Source organism: Cebidichthys violaceus, unplaced genomic scaffold (genome assembly GCF_023349555.1).
Source record: "Cebidichthys violaceus isolate CVI_PGR_0920_01 unplaced genomic scaffold, fCebVio1.0.p SCAF_55, whole genome shotgun sequence".
Lineage (NCBI taxonomy): Eukaryota > Metazoa > Chordata > Actinopteri > Perciformes > Stichaeidae > Cebidichthys > Cebidichthys violaceus.
Window position 1 is genome coordinate 1,507,018 of NW_027176761.1, and position 11,846 is coordinate 1,518,863.

An 11,846-nucleotide genomic window follows, 5' to 3' on the forward strand; every position below is an offset into this window, starting at 1 on the left:
CCTATTGATATATTGACTTACATTTATTCTCTTTTTTCATACAGATACCACTTGAAGGCCGTAAAAGACGTTCTGAGTCTGATCTCCACACAGTCGTTGTCATCTGCACTACGTCGAGTCCTCCGTCAAAGCCCCTTCACCAAGCACCCTCGCCAGTTCTCCAGCGCCACTTGCTATAATGGAGTGAGTTTTTTTTTTTTTTCTACAACACTCTCTGAAGCCTTCAGCCCATTACTTAAATATACTCCAATCTCCCTTTCTCACCGCAGTTGGGCCACACCAGCTGCCAAACTGAATCCCTACACCCGAGCCCGCATGTCAGAGGCCTGGCAGCAGCATGCGGTCGCTCCACCTCCAGTCGTCCACACCATCCCTCCGGGGGCTGAGGGCGCACTGGGCTGCGCAGTGTACGGCATCGTGCTGCAGCCAGATGCCACGTCTTTGCAGCAGCAGCAGCAGGCCCAGCACGGGCAGCATGGCCAACACAGCCAGCAACACGGCGGGAGTCAGCAGCACGGAGGCGGGCCGCACGGTCAGCAGCAGCACCCCGCCCAGGCCCAGCAGACCTCCCTGCAGGTAGGGACAGAGGGAGGACACAAGTGCGCGGCCTGTGGACACGACATCTCCCACCTGGCCAACCCGCACGAGCACCAGTGCATGGTGAATCAGGACCGGTCGTTCCAGTGCACCCAGTGCATGAAGATTTTCCACCAGGCGACAGACCTGCTGGAGCACCAGTGTGTCCAGGTGGAGCAGAAGCCGTTCGTGTGCGGGGTGTGCAAGATGGGCTTCTCCCTGCTCACCTCTTTAGCCCAGCACCACACGTCCCACAACAGCACCAACCCGATGAAGTGTTCGATATGCGAGAAGACCTACCGACCCGGCTCCTCCGGCAACGTCACACCCAACTCGAATAACGCCCAGCAGCCCAGCAGCGACGGGGCGTCGGCGAGCAGCAGCTCCTCCATCCTGCCCTTCCCCTCGGCGCGGGACCGGCCGTACAAGTGCTCCATTTGCCAGAAGGGCTTCAAGCACCTGTCCGAACTCACGCGACACGAGCGGGTGCACACGGGGGAGAAGCCCTTCAAGTGCGACACGTGCGACAAGGCCTTCAGCCAGTCGTCCCACCTGCAGCACCACCAGCGGACGCACAGCAGCGAGCGCCCGTTCAAGTGTGCCGTCTGCGAGAAGAGCTTCAAGCACCGCTCCCACCTCGTGCGCCACATGTACGTGCACTCCGGCGAGCACCTGTTCAAGTGCAACCTGTGCGAGCTGCACTTCAAGGAGTCGTCTGAGCTCCTCCACCACCCCTGCCACCCGCAAGGTTCCCGCCCGTTCCGCTGCGCTGCGTGCGGTAAGGGTTTCAAGCGGCCGTCGGACCTCCGGCAGCACGAGCGCACGCACTCAGAGGAGCGGCCCTTCCACTGCGACGAATGCCAGATGAGCTTCAAGCAGCAGTACGCGCTGGTGCGCCACCGACGCACGCACAAAGACCCAACCGACCGGCCGTTCAAATGCAATCTGTGCGACAAGGGCTTCATGCAGCCCTCTCACCTGCTCTACCACCAGCATGTCCACGGCATGGACAACCTGTTCAAGTGCGCCTCGTGCCAGAAAGAGTTCAGCCAGTCGGGAGAGCTGCTCAGACACAAGTGCGGCGAGTCGTCCAACTCCTCGCCGGACAAGCCGTACAAGTGCGACGTCTGCGGCAAGGGCTACAAGAAGAGCTCGACGTTGCAGCGTCACCAAAACTCCCACTGCCAAGAGAAGCCCCTCAAGTGCTCGCTGTGCGACCGCCGGTTCCTGTCCTCGTCGGAATTCGTCCAGCACCGCTGCGACCCGTCGCGGGAAAAGCCGCTGAAGTGCCCCGAATGTGAGAAGCGTTTCAAATACTCGTCGGACCTGAACCGGCACCGGCGCGTGCACACGGGGGAGAAGCCGTACAAGTGCGAGCACTGCAACAAGGGCTTCAAACAGCGCGAGCACCTGATCAAACACCAGAGCACTCACTCCAGAGAGGGCCAGTTCAAATGCGTTTGGTGCGGCGAGCGTTTCAGTGACTTGGGCTCTTTGCAGGATCACACGGTGCAGCACACAGCCGAGGGAGGGGGTTACCCGGTTCCCCAGTGCTTATAAATCCTTCAAGACTTTTGAACGGGCAGTCCCCTAAGCTCCTGTCCTCTTGTCCATCCCTTGTAGGCGCATTATTCAGTCTAACTATCTCCACGTACGCAGGACAGCCCGGGCTATTATCGTTGCGTTTACTCCCACCCGGTAATACGTCAAGTTGTTGTTGCTTTACTAACCTGCCCAAAGCCCTTTAGTAATGTGACCATGTCATTCCATAGGATCCTGAGCTGCACTTTCCTTTTGGTTCCACCTCGTCTGCTTCTCATACCTGCCCCCCTCCCCCCCCCCCCTTATTTTTTTCTGGCCCACGACCAGACAGTTGATGGCAGTGAAGAGGCCACAACCGCTTAAGCGCCATCGGTCATTCTTAATGAGACGTTTGCAGACAGATAGAGGTGCCACGATGCAGGTTGATCCAGCTAATCCCCTCCTTATTTCCTTCCTTCATTTTCTGATATGACACAGTCATTTTTTAAATTTCTTTTTTTAATAGTAGCGCTAAATATGTTTAAAGGTGTACTGAATTAATTAATAGAGTCGAGCGTCCATCTGAACTGACTTGTCTTTACTGCTGGGTTCTACTGGGGGGGGGGGGGGGGGGGGGGGTGTTCCCTTGTTTGTCTCTCCTCCTCTGTCCCTCTTTATCTCTGATGACATCTCTTCCCCTCACTTCAGTCTCTCCCTCGCTCGTTCTTTCTCTCGTCTTTGCTTTCTTTTGCGTCTTCCTGTCTCAGCCTGTCGCTGTCTGGTATCAGAAGACTGGGACGCTCTGACACACATGTACTCACATTCATTTGTCTTAAGTCGGGTGAAGGATGATTTGGTTTTTCATCTCCCTACAGTAAAACAGAAACAGGGTAAAGACTCTTTTGATCCCAAACGGATGCCCCTACGTCCGCAATTTTTTTTTTTTTAAAGGTGCTAAATTCAAAATTTAGAGTGTTAATATGGCAGCAAACAACTATTTGCTGTGTAAAGATATAGTGGAGTAATTAACCTGTGCTGAAAACAAAGTCGCTCTCCATCTGTGTGCGTTGTTATCCAGGGTGCTCTGTGTTTTGAACATATTATTTACAAAGTAGCCAGTAAACTCCTCAACGTATGTGAAGGGAAAGGTGTGTGTGTGTGGGGGGGCGGGGTTATTGTCCTATAGTGAAGTAATTCTAATGATAAAATGTCTGTGAGTGTGTGGGCCATGATTTTCATGGCTGCTCTCGTTTGTACCAAAACACCAGTGTGGAGCAGCACGTGATCCAAAAAGTGTCGACAAACCAGCCAGCTGAAGTTAACCATCAGTTAAAAACCCTGATGATTAATGGCAATCTCACCCTTCAGTATAGACTAATATGAAAAATATATATATATTTCACACTAATATAATGGTCATATTCCTGCAGACGTCAGTGCTGTCACAATTATTTGTACTGAATATGTCCCATTTGGAACATTACACTCCATCTCTCAGCCTGTACATACTACTGTACGTACGTACGTGTGTGTGTGTGTGTGGTGTGTGTGTGTGTGTGTGTGTGTGTACATAGTCCGACGAGTTGGAAATGTCTCTTTCTTAAAAACAATATGTGAGAACTGTTTTTGTATTCTTGCTACTTTCTACCATGTGAAATGTTTTAACAAATGTTCTTTTTTAGTAGTCCATGTAGTGATTGTATCGGTGTGTTGCAGGGAATCTCAAAGAGCACCCTCTGCATGCGTGTGTGTGTCTGAGTGTGTGTGGATGTAAACGGTATTCTGTCAAACAGGGAAATTCAGACTGTAGAGAATTGTATTAGAAATGTTTACGCAGACCTGCGATTTTTTTTTTCTCCTTTCATTTATCATTCAGCTGTTTTTTTTGCAGCTGTGTTCAATATTTCCCACATTTTTAAAAAGAAATATTAATACCGTTTCTCCTGTTTCTTGTCACAGCGGGTTTTCAGTGGGTTTTTCTACCAGAGTGAATGACACCTTCCTCTCCCTTTGAATGCTATGAGATTGTACTTGCGCTGGAGAAGCCCAGAGAACAAGTCTGCTGTGATCATGGTTCCTTTGGGTGCAGTACTGAATACAAACAGGAGGGCAAGGGGACTGAAGTATTCCTTTTTATTCTGGCTTGCACTTCTTCTTTTTTTTCGTTTTTAGCCTTAAAGCCTCTCTGCCTCTTCCTCCTCTTCTGCTTTCTGTCTCTGTTGTCATCATCATACGTGGGTCAGGTGGTCTCATCAGCCATCTTTTTTTTTTATTTTCTTAATCTGGCATTATATGACTGAGAACGACTTAAAGAAGTACTGTTTTTTGTTTTTTATGCTTTCACATTTGTTTGTATATTTCTTTTATTATTAATCTATAAATTGATATGAAAATCTGTATTCCTTGTTGGAGAGACCAGGGCCTTGGGGTAAGATTTTTTTGCTGTGGGGGGGGGTGGCCATGTTGTTAAAAATACACGGTTTTAACACGCCTGCCTGAGTTTTGCTCAGCTTTCACAATAGTTTGTAGAGCCAAAGCACAGAAGAAACGATCTCCACACAAAGAGTTCTGTCGGGTGGTGGTGTAAACGTTGAATAATACAACACAGACACATCAGGAATCAATGAGGGCGGGATCATGTTTGCCAAGAACTGCAAGTGCTGAGGACTTTGACTTGTTAGTCAGTGCTGACATGTCATCGGATGTGCACGATAAACAACAACAAACAGTGAATAATGCAGTTGTCCTGTGTGTTTATATAGTGCTGGTCAGGTAGGTGCAACATTAAAGGACAATGCAAAGCATCTGGATCACTTTTGGTTTAAACGCTCAAATCTGATGTCCAGCGCAGTCAGGGAAAGGAGAGGACCATCTCCAGTATAAGCACAAATATAATAAATTCCACCCCATCTGTATTTTAACTGGGGGATTTCAGTGGGGGGATACAGTTTAGGCGCCATCCTCTCTAACCTTCCCAGTTCCAATGAATAAACCCATCAGACCCTGGTGTCTCCTGCTCTCTGCATGCTTGCTGTGTTAGTTCCTGTGTTTTGTCCCTGGGAACTGGGTGTGCCCCCCCCCCCCCCCCCCCTCCTCCTCCTCACAGCACTGTTCCCTCCTATAGCTTTTTTAATTTCTTTTCAAATTGTATTGTAGTTTTTGTGAATGATGTTTGGAAAAAAAAAAGAAAAGAAAAAAACTTTGTGGCGACGTACAGTACGTGTACATTCATGCTAAGATTATCTGTATGTAAGTAGCATTCGATTACACACAGCACTAACAAATAAAACCTTTTTTCATTTATAAACCCACACGAGTTATGAGGGTTATTGAAGCAGTATATATAAATATATATACACCACACACACACACACACACACATGGTTCTTCTGATTTTTATTTTTATAGTTCTTGATATTTTTAGTCTTTTTAAAAACTATCCGAACCAAAAGTTCTCATGAAGGATGACCAAGTAATACATCTTATTAATTAGACCATGTAATTTGTATCTAATATACAATGTTTTTATATTCGGAGTGACGCATAATTTGTACAAAGATTTGGGGAAATGTTGAAGTAAAATACGGATAAAACAGTCAAATCTTTTGACACAAATACAGCTTTCAGTCTTTGCCCCCCCTCACATCCTCCCGCTAGGGGGCGCTGTGTCCCGGCTGCTCCGGTCCCAACGTCACATTCCTCGTCTTCGCCCCGGCAGCCAGCGGCTTCACATCCGGGCGGCTCACTCGCTCCTCTTCAACCGCAAATCCGCTCTCGACCACCGGGGAGGTCTGTGGCTGGCACAGAAGAAGTCCCCCAGAATTCCAGGCCCCTCCGTCGGCGTCTGGTACCGGGCCGTCCGCCCCCCCTCCCCCCTAGTCGCCGCCTTCCCGCACAGCCGGTCGCACATGACGCGGGCTCCCGCCGATGGTGGTGCACGGCGCCGAGCGCTCCCCGTCGGTGCGACATCTCCGCGCTGAAGTAGCATCGCTAGCTAACGTTAGCTAACAACATCGATCTCTCTGCTGCTCCACATCCTCCCGCCCCCTCCATCCCCTCTCCTCCGGCCGACCCCCTGCTACCGATCCGTCTCATCAACAGCTGATTGATAGCTCACACCGGACCACCGAGGGCAACCCCTCCCCCTTCCACGACCCTCCATCGGCCAACGTAGGAAGCCCACCGGTTTCCCCCCACTAACGTTTCGGATTTAGGGCCCCAAACGACAGTTGCCTCAGAGTTTTGAACCTGTGATATTTAAATCACCGACACCCCTTCAGCTCCTCCCCTGTGGCCTTTTAGGGGGTCAGTTTCCTCTCTACCTCATCCCGATGCCTCCCAGCCCCCGTGTGTGACCTCAGCCGCACCATCAGCGCCCCACCGACATCGTCTCTGCTGCTTCTGACAGTCCGACCAACGGGGCGCTGCACGGCGGGCAGTGATTGCGGCTAACCCCTCTCCTCTCTCTCTCCGTCCCTTTCTCCCCTTTTTTCACCTCTCAGTCCGCTGCAGAGGGGACGCTAGCCGGGCCGGACCGTATTCACTTCACACACACACAGTCAGCAAAAGTCCAGTCACCGGTCTCCCCCCCATCTGTCTCTCACACTCACACACACACACACACACACACACACACACACACACACACACACACCAGCCCGGCAGATCTCCGTGACGCAGCGCCCGAGCCACGGGACTCGCCATGCCGGGTCCGGTGGCCGGTAGCATGTCCCGTGTAGTACGCAGACGTCAACACCCTGAAGAGCCGGGAGTACTGGGACTACGAGGCCCATGTACCCAACTGGAAGTGAGGACATTTCTGTTTACTGCTCTCATTGCATGCGTGTGACCCCAGCAGTTAATGGGCCCCTGTTTGCATGTGTGGCAGATGGGTGTCTATTATTATACATCTAGCTGTGGGGGTGTGATAGAGTCTCCCAGCCCACTACCCTGCTGATCTGCACGTCTGACAGTACCCCCCCCCCCCCCCCCCCCCCCTTTACCCCCATCCCCAGGCTCTCCCTGTCTGTTCATTTGAATAACCTCTGTCTTGAGATCACAACCAGGAATCACTTCACCCCCAGTACACTCAGCACAGCTCACATCCCTGACTGACTGACTGACTTAATTGCATGCAGATGCTGATAAAATGGTCCTCTCCTCTTTCTCACACTAGCTCTGTTCCTGTTGTCTCTGTCCGTCCCCATAGCAACCAGGAGGACTACCAGCTGGTCCGTAAGCTGGCAGAGGGAAGTACAGCGAGGTGTTCGAGGCCATCAACATCACCAACAATGAGAAGGTGGTGGTCAAGATCCTGAAGGTGAGCAGTTGGATCTGTTGACCCCGGAGGCCTATCGCCCGAAATGGAGTCATATATTATTTTCACTGTACGAGACTTTTGTGTGATAAGGTAGATTGAGTATATTTGGGTTTTGGATTGACCACATGAATGACTACATAATGAACCAAGTATTATTTTGTCTATAAGAAGTCAGGAAAAGTGTTGTCATCGGATGTCTGGTCCTGTTTGACCAACAGTCCAAAATCCAAATATATTCACTTAACTACAATTCCATACAAAGAAAAGCAGTATATTTTCATATTTGGAAACCTGTAGCCATCAAATGTTTTGGCAATCATTTCTTGAAACGTGACCTGAACGATGAGTTGACATGGAAGTGGTTGCAGATTCATTCATTCGCTAGTCCTTGCAGCTCTACACCAGTCCACGATGATAAATTGTCAGTTGCAGCCCTAATAAGCGCCTGGTTGAGCCGTTACAACACCGAGATCATAACTCTTTAATTTAACAGTGAGATGGGTAAGGTTTGGAGCTGGCGTCACGGTGATGAGGATGCCTGTAACTATTTCCATTTAACAAGAGCCAGAGTCAAAGCCGGTGTCGACTTATCATTTAAAATTTCAACGGCGTATGCTAAATGTCCTCGTAAACAGATTGACAGACTGGAATGCAGCAGCAGCGACGAAGCAAGCGAGATCAGCGGGTGACTTTTTTTTTCATTTTATTTTATTTTTTAGCCGGTCAAGAAGATGAAGATCAAGCGAGAGATCAAGATCCTGGAGAACTTGCGAGGGGGGACCAACATCATCCGACTGGTGGACACGGTCAAAGACCCAGTGGTAGGCTCGCTGTCTGTCCTTATTTAGCAAAAGGAATGAATGGAGAGTGTCAGACTGCGACGCATCAAATGTTAAGAATGACGGTAAAAGGGGAACTCTCATTTCATCGGATTCAAACGCATATTATCCAGGGAGGCCGCTATGAGACAATTGGCTTACAATCGCTGTGTTGGCTTTAATTACTCCTATGAGGACGTGACTGTCGGGGAGGCACTGATGTAACCTTTTCTTTTTCAATACTGATTCCAATCATCCAACTCGGGGTACCAAAATGATCAAGTCCCCATGTTAAAATTTGGAAAAACTTCACTGCATTCGGTGTTTGTTGATGTTCAACAAACATGCTGAATGCATTTCCTTCCCTCATAAAACATTATAAAGACAATTTTTGAATATACATTTGTGAATTCTGCTTCGATGCACCAACGTTCCATCCTTGTTAGCTATCAGTTTTCTTCTTTGCTGGGAGTGAGGTAGCCTGGAGTGACATTATGTCATTGCAACAAATGAAGAAGACCATGAAAATGTGGCTGAATTTGAACAAACAAACAGATTTCCGTCCGGTCGATACATAGACATACCGTGAACCCACCTATTGGTTTTGTGGACTACAGTTTGGAAGAGTGAGGCCCAGTACTGTTAGCAGCTAATGCTAGCTCGAGCTAGCTTGGTGAGCGTTGGCGCATCTGTAATTCACGTTAACTGTGATATTAAGTGGGGTGCTAATTTTAGCTAGCCTAAAACATGCTTGTTTGTAATGTACTCACTGCAAAAAAATGAACAGCAGACTCCTTAAAAACATCTTTTAATTTTAACCGAACGCTGATCAAACTGTGGTAGCGACCGTGGTAACGACCTGTCAATCACAAGGTAGCCACGCCCCAAAACTGCTTTATGGTCCATTTGACTCTAAATGGACCGCAATTTACTAAGTAAACATCATGCTGTATTGAAGAAGACTTGAAACTAGAGGACTGAGACCATAAACTCATGTTAATATTGTTTACTGAGGTAATACATTAATTGAGAAGTAGGGTCATTTTTCCCATAGACTTCCATACAATCTGACTTATTTTTTCATCTGGAGGAGTTGCCTGCTGGCTATTAGAAAGAAAGCAAGTTTATGGCACTTTACATTGGCTTCACTTTTTTGACCCGGAAGTTGCCCGTTGGTCGGTTGGTATCTTTATAACACCAAAATGTATTTCTCATGCCATGTAGTTTACAACCTTAAATGAACACAGAAGAATAATTAATTTCATCCAGTGAATATCACAAAGTTTTACAAATGGACCTCTTCTCTTTATTTTCGGTCTTAAGCTAATGCTTAGTCTTATGCTGGAAACAAGACTGAATACCTCACAAACCAGGAAGGAAGACTATTATTAGGCCATGGAATTCTTCCAGTGCAGTGGTGGAAACCATGCAGGGTCCTTTTGTTTGGGATCAGGTTCCCGTAGACTACAGGGGGTTAGAAAAGTATTGTTATAGTCACAGTTTTTGGACGGTTCTGCTTTATGTCGAGTTGTGTGCAGTTCAAGACCACACTGATCCGTGGTCAGTCGGGTGCTGCTCTGTCGTCATTCTTGTCATTCTTGTCATCCCTTCCCTCTCTGTGGTGGATGCACAGTCCAGAACTCCAGCGCTCGTCTTTGAATGCATCAATAACACAGACTTCAAGGTACAATGATCGCCTCTCTCCTGCATACTTCTGTTGTTCTCTGCCCTGACTGGATTTTAGTGTCCCATGTTGTAGTGTCTTAATCAGTAAGGGGACCTTACTATTTCCTTTCAAATTAAATCCTGACGTAATGTGTGTTCCCCTGCAGGAGTTGTACCAGAAGTTGACGGATTATGATATCCGTTTCTATATGTTTGAACTACTGAAGGTGAGACTTTTTATTTTCTCCATTTTTTTTTTATCAGACATTTTCCAACTTAGTCTCTATTTTTGGCAAGGTCCTGGAATTCAAAATACTGTGTACAGCTCACATTTTTAAATATTTGTCTGCTCTGATAATGTGTGTGTTTGTGTGTCTGCCAGGCTCTGGACTACTGTCACAGTATGGGAATCATGCACCGTGACGTCAACCCCACAATGTGATGATCGACCACCAGTTGAGAAAGGTAGGCGGTGCCCTATATAGTCCTTATTTGTCTTCACACACCCACACACACTCTGAATATTCTCTCACCCTGCTATTTCAGTCTCTGTCTCTCTCTCTCGCTCTCACACACTTAAGATTTTTTTCTCTGTGGCTCCTCATCTTTTCATTCCTCTGTATTTATTTTGAATTTTTTTCATACTCTCCGTGATTTGAAAAGGAGATTGTTTCTTGGTAATGCTGCGGCTTGGCGCTTATGTAGTGTCGCTGTACTACATGTTAGTAGCCTCAACGACTTGGGCTGGTACTATAACTAGTGGGCAGTATTGCTAGTTCTTTTTTTTTTTTCTTTTTTTTTTTTACAGCACCAAATATAGTTACATAGTAACTATATTTGGTGCTGTGAGGTTGCTTCCAGCGGCCAGCAGGGGGCAGCAGGCTAAAACTGAATAACCCCACAGAGTTCTTATCACACACACCTATAACTGTGTTTCTCTAACGTGGTAGTTAGAGAGGTTTCACCTGTTAAGCTCCACTTTTTTGCTGAATGAGGATGAATTGTGTGTTTCCACAGCTACGCCTTATAGACTGGGGTTTGGCAGAGTTCTACCACCCATCCCAGGAGTACAACGTCAGAGTGGCCTCACGATACTTCAAAGGCCCCGAACTCCTGGTGGACTACCAGGTAAACACACACACACACACACACACACACACGCACTTTGAACCCTCCCATCTTTAAACAGCTTTTAGAGATACACTAGAAAAAAACAGTCACACATTTGAGAAAGCGTTGTCAGCACACATGGATAATTCTGATGTCTGTGTTTTCATCATCGGCAGTGCTGTTTGATGATCTTGTGTTTCAGATGTATGATTTACAGTCTAGACATGTGGAGCTTGGGCTGTATGCTGGCCAGTATGATTTTTCAGAAAGAGCCCTTCTTCCATGGACAAGACAACTACGACCAGGTGCGTCCGGCACACATGTGCAGTTCGACTACTGTTAGTTTGTCCGCTTTTTTTTTTCCTCCTTTTAATCATATTTAGTCAACCACAACCAATGTTTTTAGTGTTGACCCAAAGTCTTGGCATTTTAGTCTTACTGTATTTTAGTCAAAGAAAAACTCTTAATTATTGAAGTATAGTTTTAGTCAGTGCAAAACTGTTGCCTTTTATTGTCGTTTTTTGTTTCATCGGTTTATGTTCACCATTTCAGTTGATCTAGTCTCGACAAAGTCACACCTTGTATCTTTCTCCCAAGCCCTGTTGTCGACATTGTTAACTTTAAATTAAGGTTGCTGTGTTGTCCTGCATGGAAATTAAAAACCAGTCTATAAGGTGTGGGCGATTATTCAATTTATCGTGTTAAATCACACATCAAGATAAAATTATGCACAACTACGAAAAATTGATGATAACGAGCGTATGCTAACTCAAATTTCTCAAATTTCTCCGTGAAAATTTTCTCCGTCAAATACAATACATGTTGTATCGTGAGAT

The 11,846-nt window shown here is 47.2% G+C and overlaps 2 protein-coding genes across 2 annotated transcripts in view; both read left to right on the plus strand.

Moving 5' to 3' along the window:
* znf319b (zinc finger protein 319b) overlaps positions 1 to 2,726 on the plus strand; it is a 4,355-nt gene extending 1,629 nt beyond the window's left edge. The window contains exons 2-3 of the mRNA XM_068731980.1: positions 45 to 183; positions 270 to 2,726. Coding sequence (XP_068588081.1) covers positions 179 to 183; positions 270 to 2,136 — 1,872 coding nt within the window. The 5' untranslated portion in view covers positions 45 to 178 and the 3' untranslated portion in view covers positions 2,137 to 2,726. The remainder of the gene's footprint in view (positions 1 to 44; positions 184 to 269) is intronic.
* A 3,890-nt stretch (positions 2,727 to 6,616) lies between these two features.
* On the plus strand, positions 6,617 to 11,348 carry csnk2a2b (casein kinase 2, alpha prime polypeptide b; the record flags this gene model as incomplete). The annotated part of the gene is given in 11 exon segments (XM_068731942.1): positions 6,617 to 6,835; positions 6,837 to 6,904; positions 7,307 to 7,335; positions 7,338 to 7,417; positions 8,137 to 8,238; positions 9,869 to 9,919; positions 10,068 to 10,127; positions 10,283 to 10,325; positions 10,328 to 10,365; positions 10,918 to 11,028; positions 11,187 to 11,348. Coding segments are annotated over 11 exon segments (780 nt in total), but the record flags the coding sequence as incomplete, so codon positions are not given.
* Positions 11,349 to 11,846: the final 498 nt, after the last annotated feature.